This window comes from Diaporthe amygdali, assembly GCF_026229845.1.
Source record: "Diaporthe amygdali strain CAA958 chromosome Unknown NODE_24_length_778219_cov_64_757418, whole genome shotgun sequence".
NCBI lineage: Eukaryota > Fungi > Ascomycota > Sordariomycetes > Diaporthales > Diaporthaceae > Diaporthe > Diaporthe amygdali.
The window spans coordinates 603,112-615,430 of NW_026517044.1; the positions used below are offsets into that span (position 1 = coordinate 603,112).

General features: G+C 56.8%; 2 protein-coding genes across 2 annotated transcripts; both read right to left on the minus strand.

Moving 5' to 3' along the window:
• Positions 1-696: 696 nt before the first annotated feature.
• J7T55_010805 (MAP kinase kinase kinase mkh1) lies at positions 697-6,714 on the minus strand (the record flags this gene model as incomplete). Its single annotated transcript, XM_053130912.1, has 3 exons — positions 697-829; positions 932-2,873; positions 3,126-6,714. The coding sequence occupies 3 exons, from the start codon at positions 6,712-6,714 to the stop codon at positions 697-699; spliced, it is 5,664 nt and encodes a 1,887-aa protein (XP_052991086.1).
• Positions 6,715-9,704: 2,990 nt separating this feature from the next.
• Positions 9,705-12,159, minus strand: J7T55_010806 (uncharacterized protein; the record flags this gene model as incomplete). Its single annotated transcript, XM_053130913.1, has 3 exons — positions 9,705-10,385; positions 10,454-11,704; positions 11,773-12,159. 3 exons carry the CDS (start codon positions 12,157-12,159, stop codon positions 9,705-9,707), a joined length of 2,319 nt encoding a protein of 772 aa, XP_052991087.1.
• Between the last annotated feature and the right edge of the window lie 160 nt (positions 12,160-12,319).

The window sequence follows — 12,319 nt, forward strand, 5'->3', positions numbered from 1 at the left end:
TCTAGGCCCAGGCATTAAACCGACAGACACATGCCCCCCTCCCCGAATGGCCAGTCACTCGATTGAATTAACATGACCGATAATCCCCTATCATACCAGACCAAAGAAAAACGCTATGCAATGCTTCGGGACGCCCTTTCCTTCCCTTCCATCACCCTGCGCTCCCCTGAGAAACCAATAAGGGCGGGGGAAAAAGGAGACGTGTCAGGGAATAGTGGTGGTGGGTATGAGCGTGAGTGTGATGAGTATATGTATATAAGTACGTGAGTACGGGTATGGGTACGAGTAGTATAGTATATCCAAGAAAGCACCGTTCATTCACCCTCGCTCACCCAGCCCGTGAGTGAGCTTGGGGGCAGTACGGTTTAGCCAACCGCGGATGTCCAAATCAGTGGCTAGTCGGTTGATTGGCTGGTTCGTTTGTACGCGTGGCTAGTGGTATGCCTCGGTGTGATGATATAGTAGTAGTAATCCCAAAGAAGATCGCGTTGCGAGGAATGGAATCCTCCGCACCCACCTCCCCGGATAGCTATGGGAGCTGTTGCTGCACGAGAGGTAAGGGTCGTGCCGCTTTGTCCGTCTGCTGGTCGATGCTTCTTGTGACTGGGGGCGGCAGGAATGAGGATCTCCCCCGCGTGTTTGGGGGCTTGGGGGAGCTCAGTTGCTAGGGAGTGCAATCCAGCCTGTTCCTACCCCTTACGAGGCGGTCTTCCACGTCCCCTTGATTTTGGCATACAGGTCCGTGTGATGGAAATCATAGTCGTCCCTGAAGACGCAGAACGGGTGCTCGGCAAGCAGCTTGGTGGCTGTCGGGCGTTCCTCGGGATTGCTAGAGCATCGCACCGTAGCGTCAGCAAGAGTACTCCACACCAAAAGGTCCCAGTGGTTCCGGGGGGTTTAAATGAGAGGGACGGAGAAAAAGGGGACTTACACAGTGAAACAATCCCACATGAAGGCCAGCGCTACCGGGCTCACCGCCGCAGACACCTCCTCGGGGATCGGCGGCGTCTCTCCGTTGGCGATCTTGTATATCGCGCCGACTGCCTCGTCCTTAGACCACGGCCTGCGCCCGGCGAACATCTCCAGCACCACACAACCCAGCGACCAGATGTCCACCTTTGCGCTGTAGCCCTCGCCCTGGCTGCGGATCACCTCGGGTGCCATCCAAAAGACGGAGCCCTGCATCGAGTTGGTCTTGTCGTTGCCGTAGATGTTGTCCGTCTTCTTGCTGATGCCAAAGTCCGAGATCTTTGCCGTTCCGTCGACGTCCAGCAGGATGTTGTCCGCCTTGAGATCGCGATGCAGGATGCCTTCGCGGTGCAGATAGGCCAGACCTGACAGCGTTTGCCGCGTAAGACTCGCCACGACGGACTCCTCAAACTTGCCGTGCTTCCTCACACAACTACCCATGCTACCACCGGGAATATACTCGAGGAAGATGGAGATACTCGTCTCCTTCCTTTCGCATCCGAGATACTGCACGATATTCACGTGGTCGAGGTGCTGCATCGTGTCGATCTCCTGGTCCAGCGCAGCAACGAGCTCCTTCATCTTGGCCTTGTCACCTCCAGCGGCCTTGGGATTGACCTCGACTTCCTTCACCGCCAAGAATTCACCTGTGGTCGCGTTCATACCAAGGTAAACCCGCCCATACGTTCCCTTGCCGATGAGCTGGCCCTTGAACCATCGGAATGTCGTCTGCCGTTTGGGAATCTGGTTGTTGGCATTATGTGGCAGGCTAGGGAGGTGGTCCTGTGGGATCTGCGGCAGTATCATGGACCCGCGCTGCGGTCGAATTTGCACAATGTTGGCGTTGAACATCTTGGTCGACTTGCGTCGCATCAGATTCGTGTTCTTGTTCGCAGCAGCTGTGTTCGGAGTGGGTGGCACCGGCGGCGCCATTCCTGCGCCTTGTGTGTAGCGCTTGTGCGCCACCTCTCTGATGGACTTCATCCTTCCCAAGCCTCCGGAGCGCCGCGTGCTTCTTTGTGCTGCGCTGACAAAAGAGGCTGGCCGTTCTAGCGCTTTGAGAGTAGATTCATCGCTGCCAAGAGTGTCACTGTCATTGTATATAGTACTTATCCTTGAAGATGTCACAGGCTTTTGGTCCTGTCCTGGTTGCTCCTCCGTCTCCTCGGCTATCGGGCTGGGAGGCAGGTCACCAGGGATTTCGCTGCCGTCTTCTAGCACGGGCTGGTCCACGTTGATGTTGGGGAAGAAGTCCTCGAGATTGTTGATCAGCGCGTCAGTTGGGGGACGATTGGCCCAAATCGAGGTGTCCTTCTCCATGAAGCTCTTGCGTCTGCTAAGCTTCACGTCATTGTCGTTGGAGTCCCATCCTTCGGAATGCGGCGTGTTGGGTGTTCTCTTTGAGCCCTTGGACGAGTGGTCATCATCATCGCCTGCTGGTGTCTTGCTTCCAGACGAGGACGGCAACTTGGGACTCGTGAATGATACTGACAGGCCCTTCTTGGCGCGCTTGGTATTCACAGTCAAGCTTGGGCGCTTACCGAGACTGCTTGCTCCGTGTGTGGCCTCATCCTCGTCGCCATCGCTGTCCTCGTCGTTCCAGAAGGTGCCGTCCTTGCTGACAGGTGATTGTTTTGCAACAGCTTGGCTAGCTACCTGTTTGCCCTTCTTGGTAGTAATAGGAGCACCACGTCCGGTCAGGGGTTTCGCGAATAGTCCGTCGTCTGAATCGTCGTCCGAATCGTCATCGTTATTGTCCTCATCGGAAGAGGAGTCTCCGTCAAAGATCCTGGGCTTGACGACCACTTTGGGTAGTTGTGGCGGTTTGTCCGAGACGGTCCTGGCTGCTGTCGTGGGGCTGACATCGCCTGCGGATGGCGGTCTTCGAGACTTGACCTCTTCTCCTGTTTGTCGTTGTTTAGCATCAATGTCAATCCTGAGTGGGTACCTAGTAGATTTGGATCTGTTCCTTGTCCCGTTTCGTCTTCCAAGGGGTGAATATGTTCTGGGCAATCGGGTTCCGCCAGGCGAGTAGTCGGGCACGTCAAACGCCACACCTCCCGGGCTCATGGTCGAAGAACCGGGACTGGGTGGCGTTCGCGGTCGCGGACTACCGTCGCTTCCACGTAATGAAATGCTCGATTGAGCACCCTTACCTCGTTCATTCGCTGATCCAACTTCTGCGAATTCGCCATCGCCTTCCCCATCCGCCCTGTTCGGTGATGTGCCTCTTCCGGCACCTCCAGGATGTGCGATTCCGCCCAAGCCGCGGCCGATGCCGGCCAGAGCAGCACCGATGCCACCAAGAGCCTGGCGCTCATTGTTGGGCCTCTTCTTCTCGGCCATCTGCTTCGGGCTCTCGGAAAGACCGGTACTCTGCCGCTTTGAGGGGAATCCATCCATGCTTCCTTGGCTCGTCCGTTGGTGCGAGCCGCGTTTCGAAAGTGAGTTGGCCTTGATGAGAGTCGCGGATGGGTCCAGAGGTGCCGCGGGGGCTCGTCGCTGCGGCGCAAAAGCACTGTCGAATGGCTTCTTGTCCTCAAATGGCGAGTTGCGTGGCTCGTCAAAGTTCACCACACGGCCCACGATACCGCTGTACCCACCTGTGCCGTTATCTGAAGGCGAGTTGCCGGCCTCTTTCGCAGCCTTGCGTTTGGCGAGATACTCCTGCTGTTTTCTGATCATCTCGGCCTTGTATGCTTCCGCCTGCTGCGTGATGTTGCCGTCATCGCTCTTGTTGTCATTGGCTCCATCGTCGTCCCCGGCCGATGAGGGCTTGTCGTTCTCACCCCCAGTGAGGGTGTTCTGCCTCGACGCCGGCGGAGATGAACTAGATCTCCTGCGCTGCCCATTCAGCCGTGCATAAGTATCCTCATCCATCTTCGCACCAGCGGGCAGATAAGCTGGCGAGAGCGCGTTCTGCGACTGGCCAATATTGACCCCCAAGCCTCCCATATTTCCAGGCCGAACGAATATCTTCAGAGACCCAGATGCATCCGCCCGTGACTTCTTTTTGGCGACAAGCCTACTATCGTCCAGTGCATCATCGTGATCGAACTTGCCCAGCTCAGTGAGATACAGTTGCGCGCCGTCTGCGTCGGGTAAGCCAAGGTTAACGCATATCAGTGTTCGGAGGTCTGCAGCCGATTCCACGTCCGAGACGTCCACCATTCGGTAATTCCAGTAGTCTAGTGTTGCAAGTATGAATATCCTGCCCCTGGTGATGCGCCTCGATCTCATTGACGATGCCGGTCTTTGCTGATCGTGCGACGCAGAGAAACTCGACCCGGGCCTATCAAGCGATGTTTCACTAGCATTCCCTCTGCTCCCTAGCGAGTGTGGCTTGAACTGCATCGGACTCGTGGGCGACTCGGGATCATCGTGGTGCTTCTTCTTCCGGGGGTTGAGGAACGAGAGGAACGACTTGGTCTCCCTCGCGGACCCTGGCGGCTCGCTCGCGCCGGCGGATCGGTCGCCGGTCGATGAGTTGTCGCCGAGCGGACTGGGCCGGTTACCGCCGTCGTGGCCATATCGACGCGTGTCCTTGGCCATTTCGGCGACGTTCATCTGCGACCGCAGAGCCTGGCTTGCTTCGGGTGGCACGCCAGATCCATAAATAGCTGCGTTTGACGAAACCGAGTCAGTGGAGTTTCGGTTCCGGTGGCCCCCAAATCTCCCGCCTGGCGAGGAAGCGAGATTGGGCACGGTGGAAGACGAGAAAAGCCCTTGGGTTGGTGCCGGACTCGCCGCGGGGCTGTAGCCTCGGTTGCTACTGCTGCGCTCGTTGCTGGTCGTCCCTACCTCGCCGGGCTCGCTAGCAACCGGGCTTTGGCGGCGGGAGCCTTCGTCGTTGATGCTATCAAGGATTCTCCTATGGTTGCCTCCGGGGTCTGAAGAAGTGACTGAGTTACTAACACCGTTCCAAAACATGGGCATGGTTTGCGTCCGTATCTGTGATGATGACCTACGTCCAAGTGAAAATCCAGGGCCTGCGGCCTTGATAGGAGTGTCCGGAGAGCCACTGTCTGGGCCTGCACTGGTGGGTACAAGAGAGGTATTGCTCGTCGAGTCTTTCCTTCCGTGCGACGACATCACCGTCGCGGGTGACTCGCCCCTTACGATGCCGCGTATGAGCCGGCGCATCCTCTTTCCTTCTTCTCGCTCGCGCGATTGATCCCAGCCAGTTCCGCTGCTGCTGCACTCTGCTGCTAGTTGTGGGTACACCCGCTGATGCATCATGCCAAAGTTGCCGCGTCCGCCATGGCCGCTTCCGAGTTCAAGGAACTTGAGCCCGTGCAAGTCCAATGCGCGGAAAGTCGCGAGCCAGTCCTTACTGAAATTATTTGCTTGAAGCCACGACAGCACACGGTCCAAGGGCCACTGTGAGGCGAGCTCAGGTGGTATTCCTGACGAACCTGTCGTTGTCGCATTGGAGGTCGTCGAGTTACCCCTGTTGTGATTCCCATAGGTGTCGATTGAGGTAGAAATCGTCGTGTCGCTATTCGTTGTCCCGAGACTAGCTAGACTACCCAGCCATGAACTTTGTGAGGTTGCGGACCAAGTTGACATATCATCCATTCCCAGACCTGGTATACCGACCCCTTCGCCGTACGTGTCACCCTGTGGGATGTAAGTAGCCGACATCTGCATGCTTTCGCTGGGAGGTGGGGGTGGAGGGATGGCGATCTGTTGCCCATTGACAGTCTTGTACGGCTGCGGGTTGTACGGGCGCGGCGCCTGCTGAGGCGGCGGCGGAGGTATGTAGGAGCCATAGGCGTTATTCCAGGTGCCTTGCCATTGCGTTGTGTTACCGGGAGGCGGGCCTGGAGGAGGTGGGAGTCCGCTGGGAGGTGGCCCGCCAGGCGGCCCTGGTAACGACATTGCGCCGGCTGGCGCGCTGGGATATCGTGGAGGCGGAGGGGGGATGTTGGTCATTATGTTATTCATGTTGCCTATTGCTGCCGGCGGCGAAATTGGAGGAGGCGGAGGGGGAACCTGGAAGGGCCTCGAGGGGTCGACGCCCGACCCCTGGCGCTGCCCATACATGGCGCCGGTATTATTTGCGATCGAGGCTGGGTTCAAGGACGGGGCCGGCGCAGTCTGAGATCTCGTCTGAGGAGGCGACACAGGCGCAGGGCTTGCGGTGGTGGACTGTGGTTTCGGAGGAGGCGGCGGCGGTTGAGAAGACGGGGAGGGAATGGCAGCTGGCACGGGGGTTCGGCGGCTGGTGGGTGGTCGGGCTGAAGGAGGAGGGAACGCGACGCCGCGATTCGTAGATTTGCTCGGAGAATCGGCGGGGGAGTCGGGCGGCGGAGCAGGCGAGAGTGGGCCGCTGGCAGTGTTGGCCCTTCTCCTCTGGCCGGCGAGCGATGGGGCGGACAGGTACTGCGAGGTGGGCGAAGGCGCGCCGGAGGTGTTGATGGTAGGATATGGAGAGCCGGCGCCTAGGCTGGAGAGGAGGGAGCTGCTGGAGCCGAGGGTGGGGACGTCGTCGAAGAGGACTCCGTCGAGCTTAGCGATATCCTCGGTGGCCTTGCGGTCCAGCAGGAAGGTCGGCCTGGAGAGCTTTGTGGAGGTGGCATCTAGAGACAAAGGGGAGTGAGGAAGGCCCGCGAGGGGGGATCTGCTATTGTAGGGGCTCAGCAGCCCAAGGCCGCCGTTGGCGTGGTCTCTATCTCTGTCGCGATCGACCTGTCGTGAGGAAAGACTCGAGATGGAGCGTTGGCGCTGGATGCTCCTGCTCATTTGAGCGAGCGGGTGTTTTCCTTGTGGGAGACGAGGTCAGAGGTCATTCTAACTGTACTGCATAGGTAGGTGGTCGGGCTGGGCGGTAGCGTAGCGCATCCGGGATGTTGGGCAGACAGATGCCGGCGAGCCGGCGAGACGGAGGCGAAGCAGGTTGGTTCTGGAACCCAGGAACGCAGGCAACGAATCAAGATGCGGTGCGGTGCTGCTGTGCCTGGTCGCTGGAGCTGGGCGCTGTGGTGTGCCGGATTGCGTGGTGGGGATAGATGGATAACGGAAAGAGGATACAGTAACTACTGTAACTACTGCACGACAATGGATCGCAGGAAAAAAAGAGCGTGGGACTGAACTGAAACCTCGGGCGATCGACAGCCAGAGCCCAAGGCAAGTTCCGTCGGGCAGGTCTCAACTTGGTGTCAGGCCGACCGACGAACCCACACAGCGCAGCAGCAACTCGCACACACTGCACACGCAATTGCAATTCATAGGCACAACCCACTCGTGTTGTGTCATGTCGTGCCAATTGGCAGGGAAGACGAGGACAGGACGAATGCGCGCGCACTCACAGCTAATACGAATGAATTATCGAATGCCAAGCGTGTGGCACGGAGGAACAGAGTGGAGACGGGCGAGGTCTCCTTTCCTCTGCGTGTGCGCCGTTCTCCGTATGCACCTGCAACTGTGTCTGTGTCTTGTGTCTGTGTTCCTCCACGTGCTTATCGTGACGACGAGACCGATCCGACGCACGCGGGCACGGGCGCAGGCAGGGTGTTTGTTCTTGGTCCTTGGTCCTCGTCCTCGTCCTCGTCCTCGTCCTCGTCCTCGTCCTCGTCCTCGTCCCTCGTCCTCTGGATGGCCTGTCGGTCGGGATGGGCGAGGTTGAGGGCCCCAGGCTAGTCACGAGCGGATTGGCGGGAGAACGAGTCGGGTCGAGACTCGATCGAGGCTAGCCAGGGCGGCGTGGAGTTGCTCGTTCTGCCTCCTAAGCAGTCCCTAGCTCGATTTGTGGCTTGTGCTGTAGCTTGTAAGCTCCTGGCTTGGCTGCTAGCGGCTGGCGTCTGCGGCTGGCGTCTGTTGCTGGGCGAACGGCGAGATGGGGGCCTTTTTTTGAGGGGAGACAGAGAGAGAAAGCGAAGGACTCGAAGGATGAACGGAAGGGCTTGGGGAGAGACACACGGGCTGCAGATGCAGCCAGCGCGGCCCTGGAAGAAGGGCTGAATGGGGGATTGCTGATGGCTGATGGATGCTTCTGCACCTGCTTAGGACTTCCTGTAGCTAGTCCTAAGCTCTGGTAGAGGGCAAAAAGAAGGTGTGCATATGCGCCGTTCCAATCTGCCAATCCGTCAATCAGTCCAATCGACTCGCTCTCGGCCTTGTCAGGTCACGTCGCACCGCAGTAGCTCGAGAAAAGTGCTGCTTCGATCATTTAGGGGGGAGGGGGCGGGGAGTGGCAGGAGTGTGAGGTACGTACATGCTGTACAGCGAGTTGATCTGCAGACAATCAAACGCCAGATGGACTTTGGGCAGAGAAACGTACAACAACGCAATGATACTGTACTGTGGACTGAGAAAGAAACCCAACATGCAAACAAAAAAATGAATCAGGGGCAGGACAAGACTTGTATAGATTGTATTTCCACATTTCATAGGAGCAAGGAGCAACTAATTGGGCTGCCAGACCTGCCAGACCTGCCAGTCGGGCCAAATCGAGGTCAATCGAGACCTCCCTCCCTCCCTGGAGCCACGATGAACAAGCCCAAAGGTGTCACCCAGGGTCAACATTGCAGGGTCATCGTTGCAGGGATACCCTCCAAGGCACACTCCACGGGCCCTGGGCAAGATACACTCTGCAGATCCATCTCATCATTGTCCATGAGCACACTCCGTGTTTCTCTTCTCTCACGTGTGACGCGGCGAACCGTAGGACAAAACACCTTATTCGAGGGGGAGGAGGGCTGTCCCTTTTTTTTTCTCTCACATCTCCTTCCTATCCAGATACTGTATCATATTATACAGTAGAATTGTTATACATTCTACTTAATTGGAATTAATTGACCTCACACCCTCGCGCGAGGACCAACAAGGACACCGACATCCGCCTTTTTTACATTTTTACCTTGCCCATCAGTCGATTCATTCAAGGGCATAGCCCGCAAACGTCACCACCTGTCAACTCTATATTTACCATCCCGGCCCGTTAACGATGCTACCATGCGGCGCCCCGATGAATATGTATATAGTTTATACCGTACCACAGTAGAGCCCTGTTTCTTGGCCCCCGGCACTTGACTGCCCCCCAACGGCCAACCGGCCTAGCCCGGCATGCATTGCTCGCCCATTATCAGATCGAGCAATGCAATATCGCGCCCTGGTGCCATGTTCGTCATCCTCACTCCCGAAACAGAACAGCATGGTGTGATTTGGCGCAGGGCTGGGGGGTCCCACAAGGCTCGCGTGTCACGGAGCCAGGGGTGCCTCCGGGGAGGGATGGGATCGACTTGCTTTCGACTTGAGATTTCCGATCTGATCGCCGACTTTTTTGTAAGTAGCCGGAACTTTGTTTCCCCCGGCAGAGACAGACATCCAGGAGAAGGAAGCATGAGAAAGCATACCTAAGTATGGACGGCGACAGATCCAGCTGTCCGCTGGGATTCTCATACGGGTTCGGAGATGCCGCCCGAGCACAGCCTTCCAAAAAATGCACGTTTCCCTTCATTCGCCCGTCTATGCTTGAAACCTTCATTCTTGGATGAACGCAAATGAAAAAACATCAGCCAGGTTCAAGTTTATTCGTATAGTGTCCATTCTGGTTTCTTGGCACCCACACATCCGCCAAAGAATTTCTGCGCTCTGTTGCAATTTATTATATACGAACTGGCCAATACCAATACCAATACCAGTGCTTTGCCCGCTGAATATGTACGCTTATGTCAAGCCTGCATTTGGAACTTGTCCACTGGCCTTCGTCATAGGCCAAGAAATACCCCAATTTACATCACGGAACAGCCGTTGGCCAGCCAGTTGTTGACCTGGTCGTAATACCCCGGCTCCTCACCAGGGGCACCGTCCTTCCCGTCCCCGGCGTTATACCTCCGCGCCTGCCCCACAACCTTGACGTCCTGCTCGCCCTTGCCGTGCCACCATCGCAGCCGCTGGATGCCGTCGTCGCCCTGCCCAATCTCCCACTTGCCACTCGAGACCTCGATCACGCAGCCCTCCCGCGGGAAGTGATACTCGGGCAGAAAAATAACCGTCGGCGTCTCTTGGCCCGGGTCCTTGGCAGTGCGCAGCTTCAGGACGAAGGTGCAGCTCTTCAGGTCAAATGTGTAGTGCGTAATGTCCCCGCTCACCGCCACCGGTGCCGGCCGCACATATGCCTCCGCGGCGCGGTAGCCGGGTGTTGCCTTGAGGGATGGGTCGGTGGTGTTCATGAGCTGAGAGGGATTGCCTGTGTTGGCAGCGTGGCTGGAGGTTGTGGACACGGAGGGTGCTTCATTGGTGAGTGTTTGTTTGAGATTGTTGGGCGTCACTGCCACGTCTTCAGAAAGACGGGAATTGGACGAAGACTCAACCATGGGAGGGGGCACAGCCGAGGTCGCCAGAGGTTTGTCGTCGAGCGAATAGATCGAGAGGTCTTCTCCATTCCACTGGTCTCCCCATTGGTGGACGTTCTGGATTTCAAAATCAGTCTCCTATGCTGCTTACCTCAAGCCGGGTGCTGAGAATTAGGTGAACTCACGTTTGTGCAGTAGACCCATAATGAGTAGCCCTCCATCCTACTGCCTTCCACAGCAAAGTGGTTCGCATCCATCGCTGCGCTCTGGCTAGAGTAATCCCCCGTCTTGTAGGCATACTTGTCATCCATATCAAATGGTATGCCAAACTCTGTCAAGACACAAGGGTGATTACCCATGTAGTCTAGTCCTTCCTTCCTCATCGCTGCCAGCTGATCTCTGAAACAATTCCGGATAGCCGTCTCGCCGATTTTGATGCCGAATGCAGGTGTGAGATATCTGCCCCGCAGTATACCCAGCACGTCCACATTCCAGGTCCGGTTCCACTTCTTGGTCATCAGTGTTATGCCATCGTAATAGTGTGGCGCGTACACCATATTCGGGTCGTCGTCCACGGTCCCTTTGATGCTGGGCGGCAGCTCCAGCACTGGTGGTTGACACAGCATAATCGCCTCGGGGTGATGTGAGCGAACCATATCCCGATATTTCCTGTAGAATTCCATGAACCAATTGTTGGTAAAATAGGGATAATTCGCGACCTCCCCGTTCTTTGGATCGTTCGCAAAATAGTCCTTGCGCAGCAGCGTGTCGGAGCTGGGGTCCCAAACTCCATGCTGCGCCCATATACACTCTCCCAACTTCCATCCAGGGTCACGCTTCCAACCGTACCGCGAATCATCGTAGCCAGCGGGAAGCCAAGCGATCTCGCCTTGAGGGTCGATCAAGGTCCTGCCAACCTTGTAAGGCCCGAGCCCACCCATGTCCCACGTATCGACCTCACAGGCGCGTCCAGACCCAGTAAGAATGGCCTGCCAGATGGTCGGACACGTTCCTTTTTTGAGCGCCTGCTCCTTCGGAATGACACTCATGTCCTCAAGGCCGATCAGACCCCGCGCCGGCTCGTTCATGCTCTCCCACCCAAAGACGACTTCATTGTTGACATCTCCGGCTTCTTTGATCCTCTTTGCCAGATGTTCCAAAGCACTGAAGAAATGCCCTTGTAGATAATCTTGCACGTTGACGCCGTCGACGATGCACTTAGGCGCAAAGTCCCTTCCCGCAAAAAACAGCGTAAATATGGTCGCAACGGCAAGGCGGTTGTAGTTGGTAGACCAGATCATCTTTGGGAAATTCTCGGGCTCCGGGTAGGTGTTTTGGACGATGGCTGCTTCCGTGGCGGCGAAGGATTGTGGATTCAGGCCGGCGAGGTAGAGCGTCCACATCGGGGCGCCAGAGCCGCCGGAGAACCGTGACCACTGCACAAGGCCTCATGGTTAGCTTGTATATCAAGGCTGCAATGCAAGAGAGAAAGGATCGGACATACCACATCCTGATGCGGGTCCATGTACACGAAGAAGCCATATTCCTTGGCTGCCCTCAACACCTCTATTGTGTGGCTTATCCACTCTTCGTCGTATATCCCAGGGCCTCGGGCCTCGATAGCCTCCCATGTGAAGATATATCGTATTGTGTTGTAGCCAAAGCGCCTCAGCCTCGCAAAGTGTACGTGAGCATCGTCCTTTGTGAAAGGTCTCTTGTGGAAGCTGACGTTGTCCCCATCAAAGAAGTCTTTGGAGATTTGGGAGGGCTGGTCGAAGGGCTCGCTGGGATATTTGGCGTCCCCTGCGACATTGATACCGCGGAGGATGACCTGTCGACCGGAAGCATCGACAAATTTGCCCTGCTCAATTAGAAGACGGAGTGGAGCCATGGTAGCAGGACGGGAGCGGACACGGACACGGGGTTGATGAATTGACGCAGGCTGCTCCGGACCACCAGATATTAGAGGCTGTAGAGGTCATGCAGGAATCGATTAGTCGCCAACTCTGCACCACATTCGAACTCGAACTTGAACTTGATGTCTGCAGTAG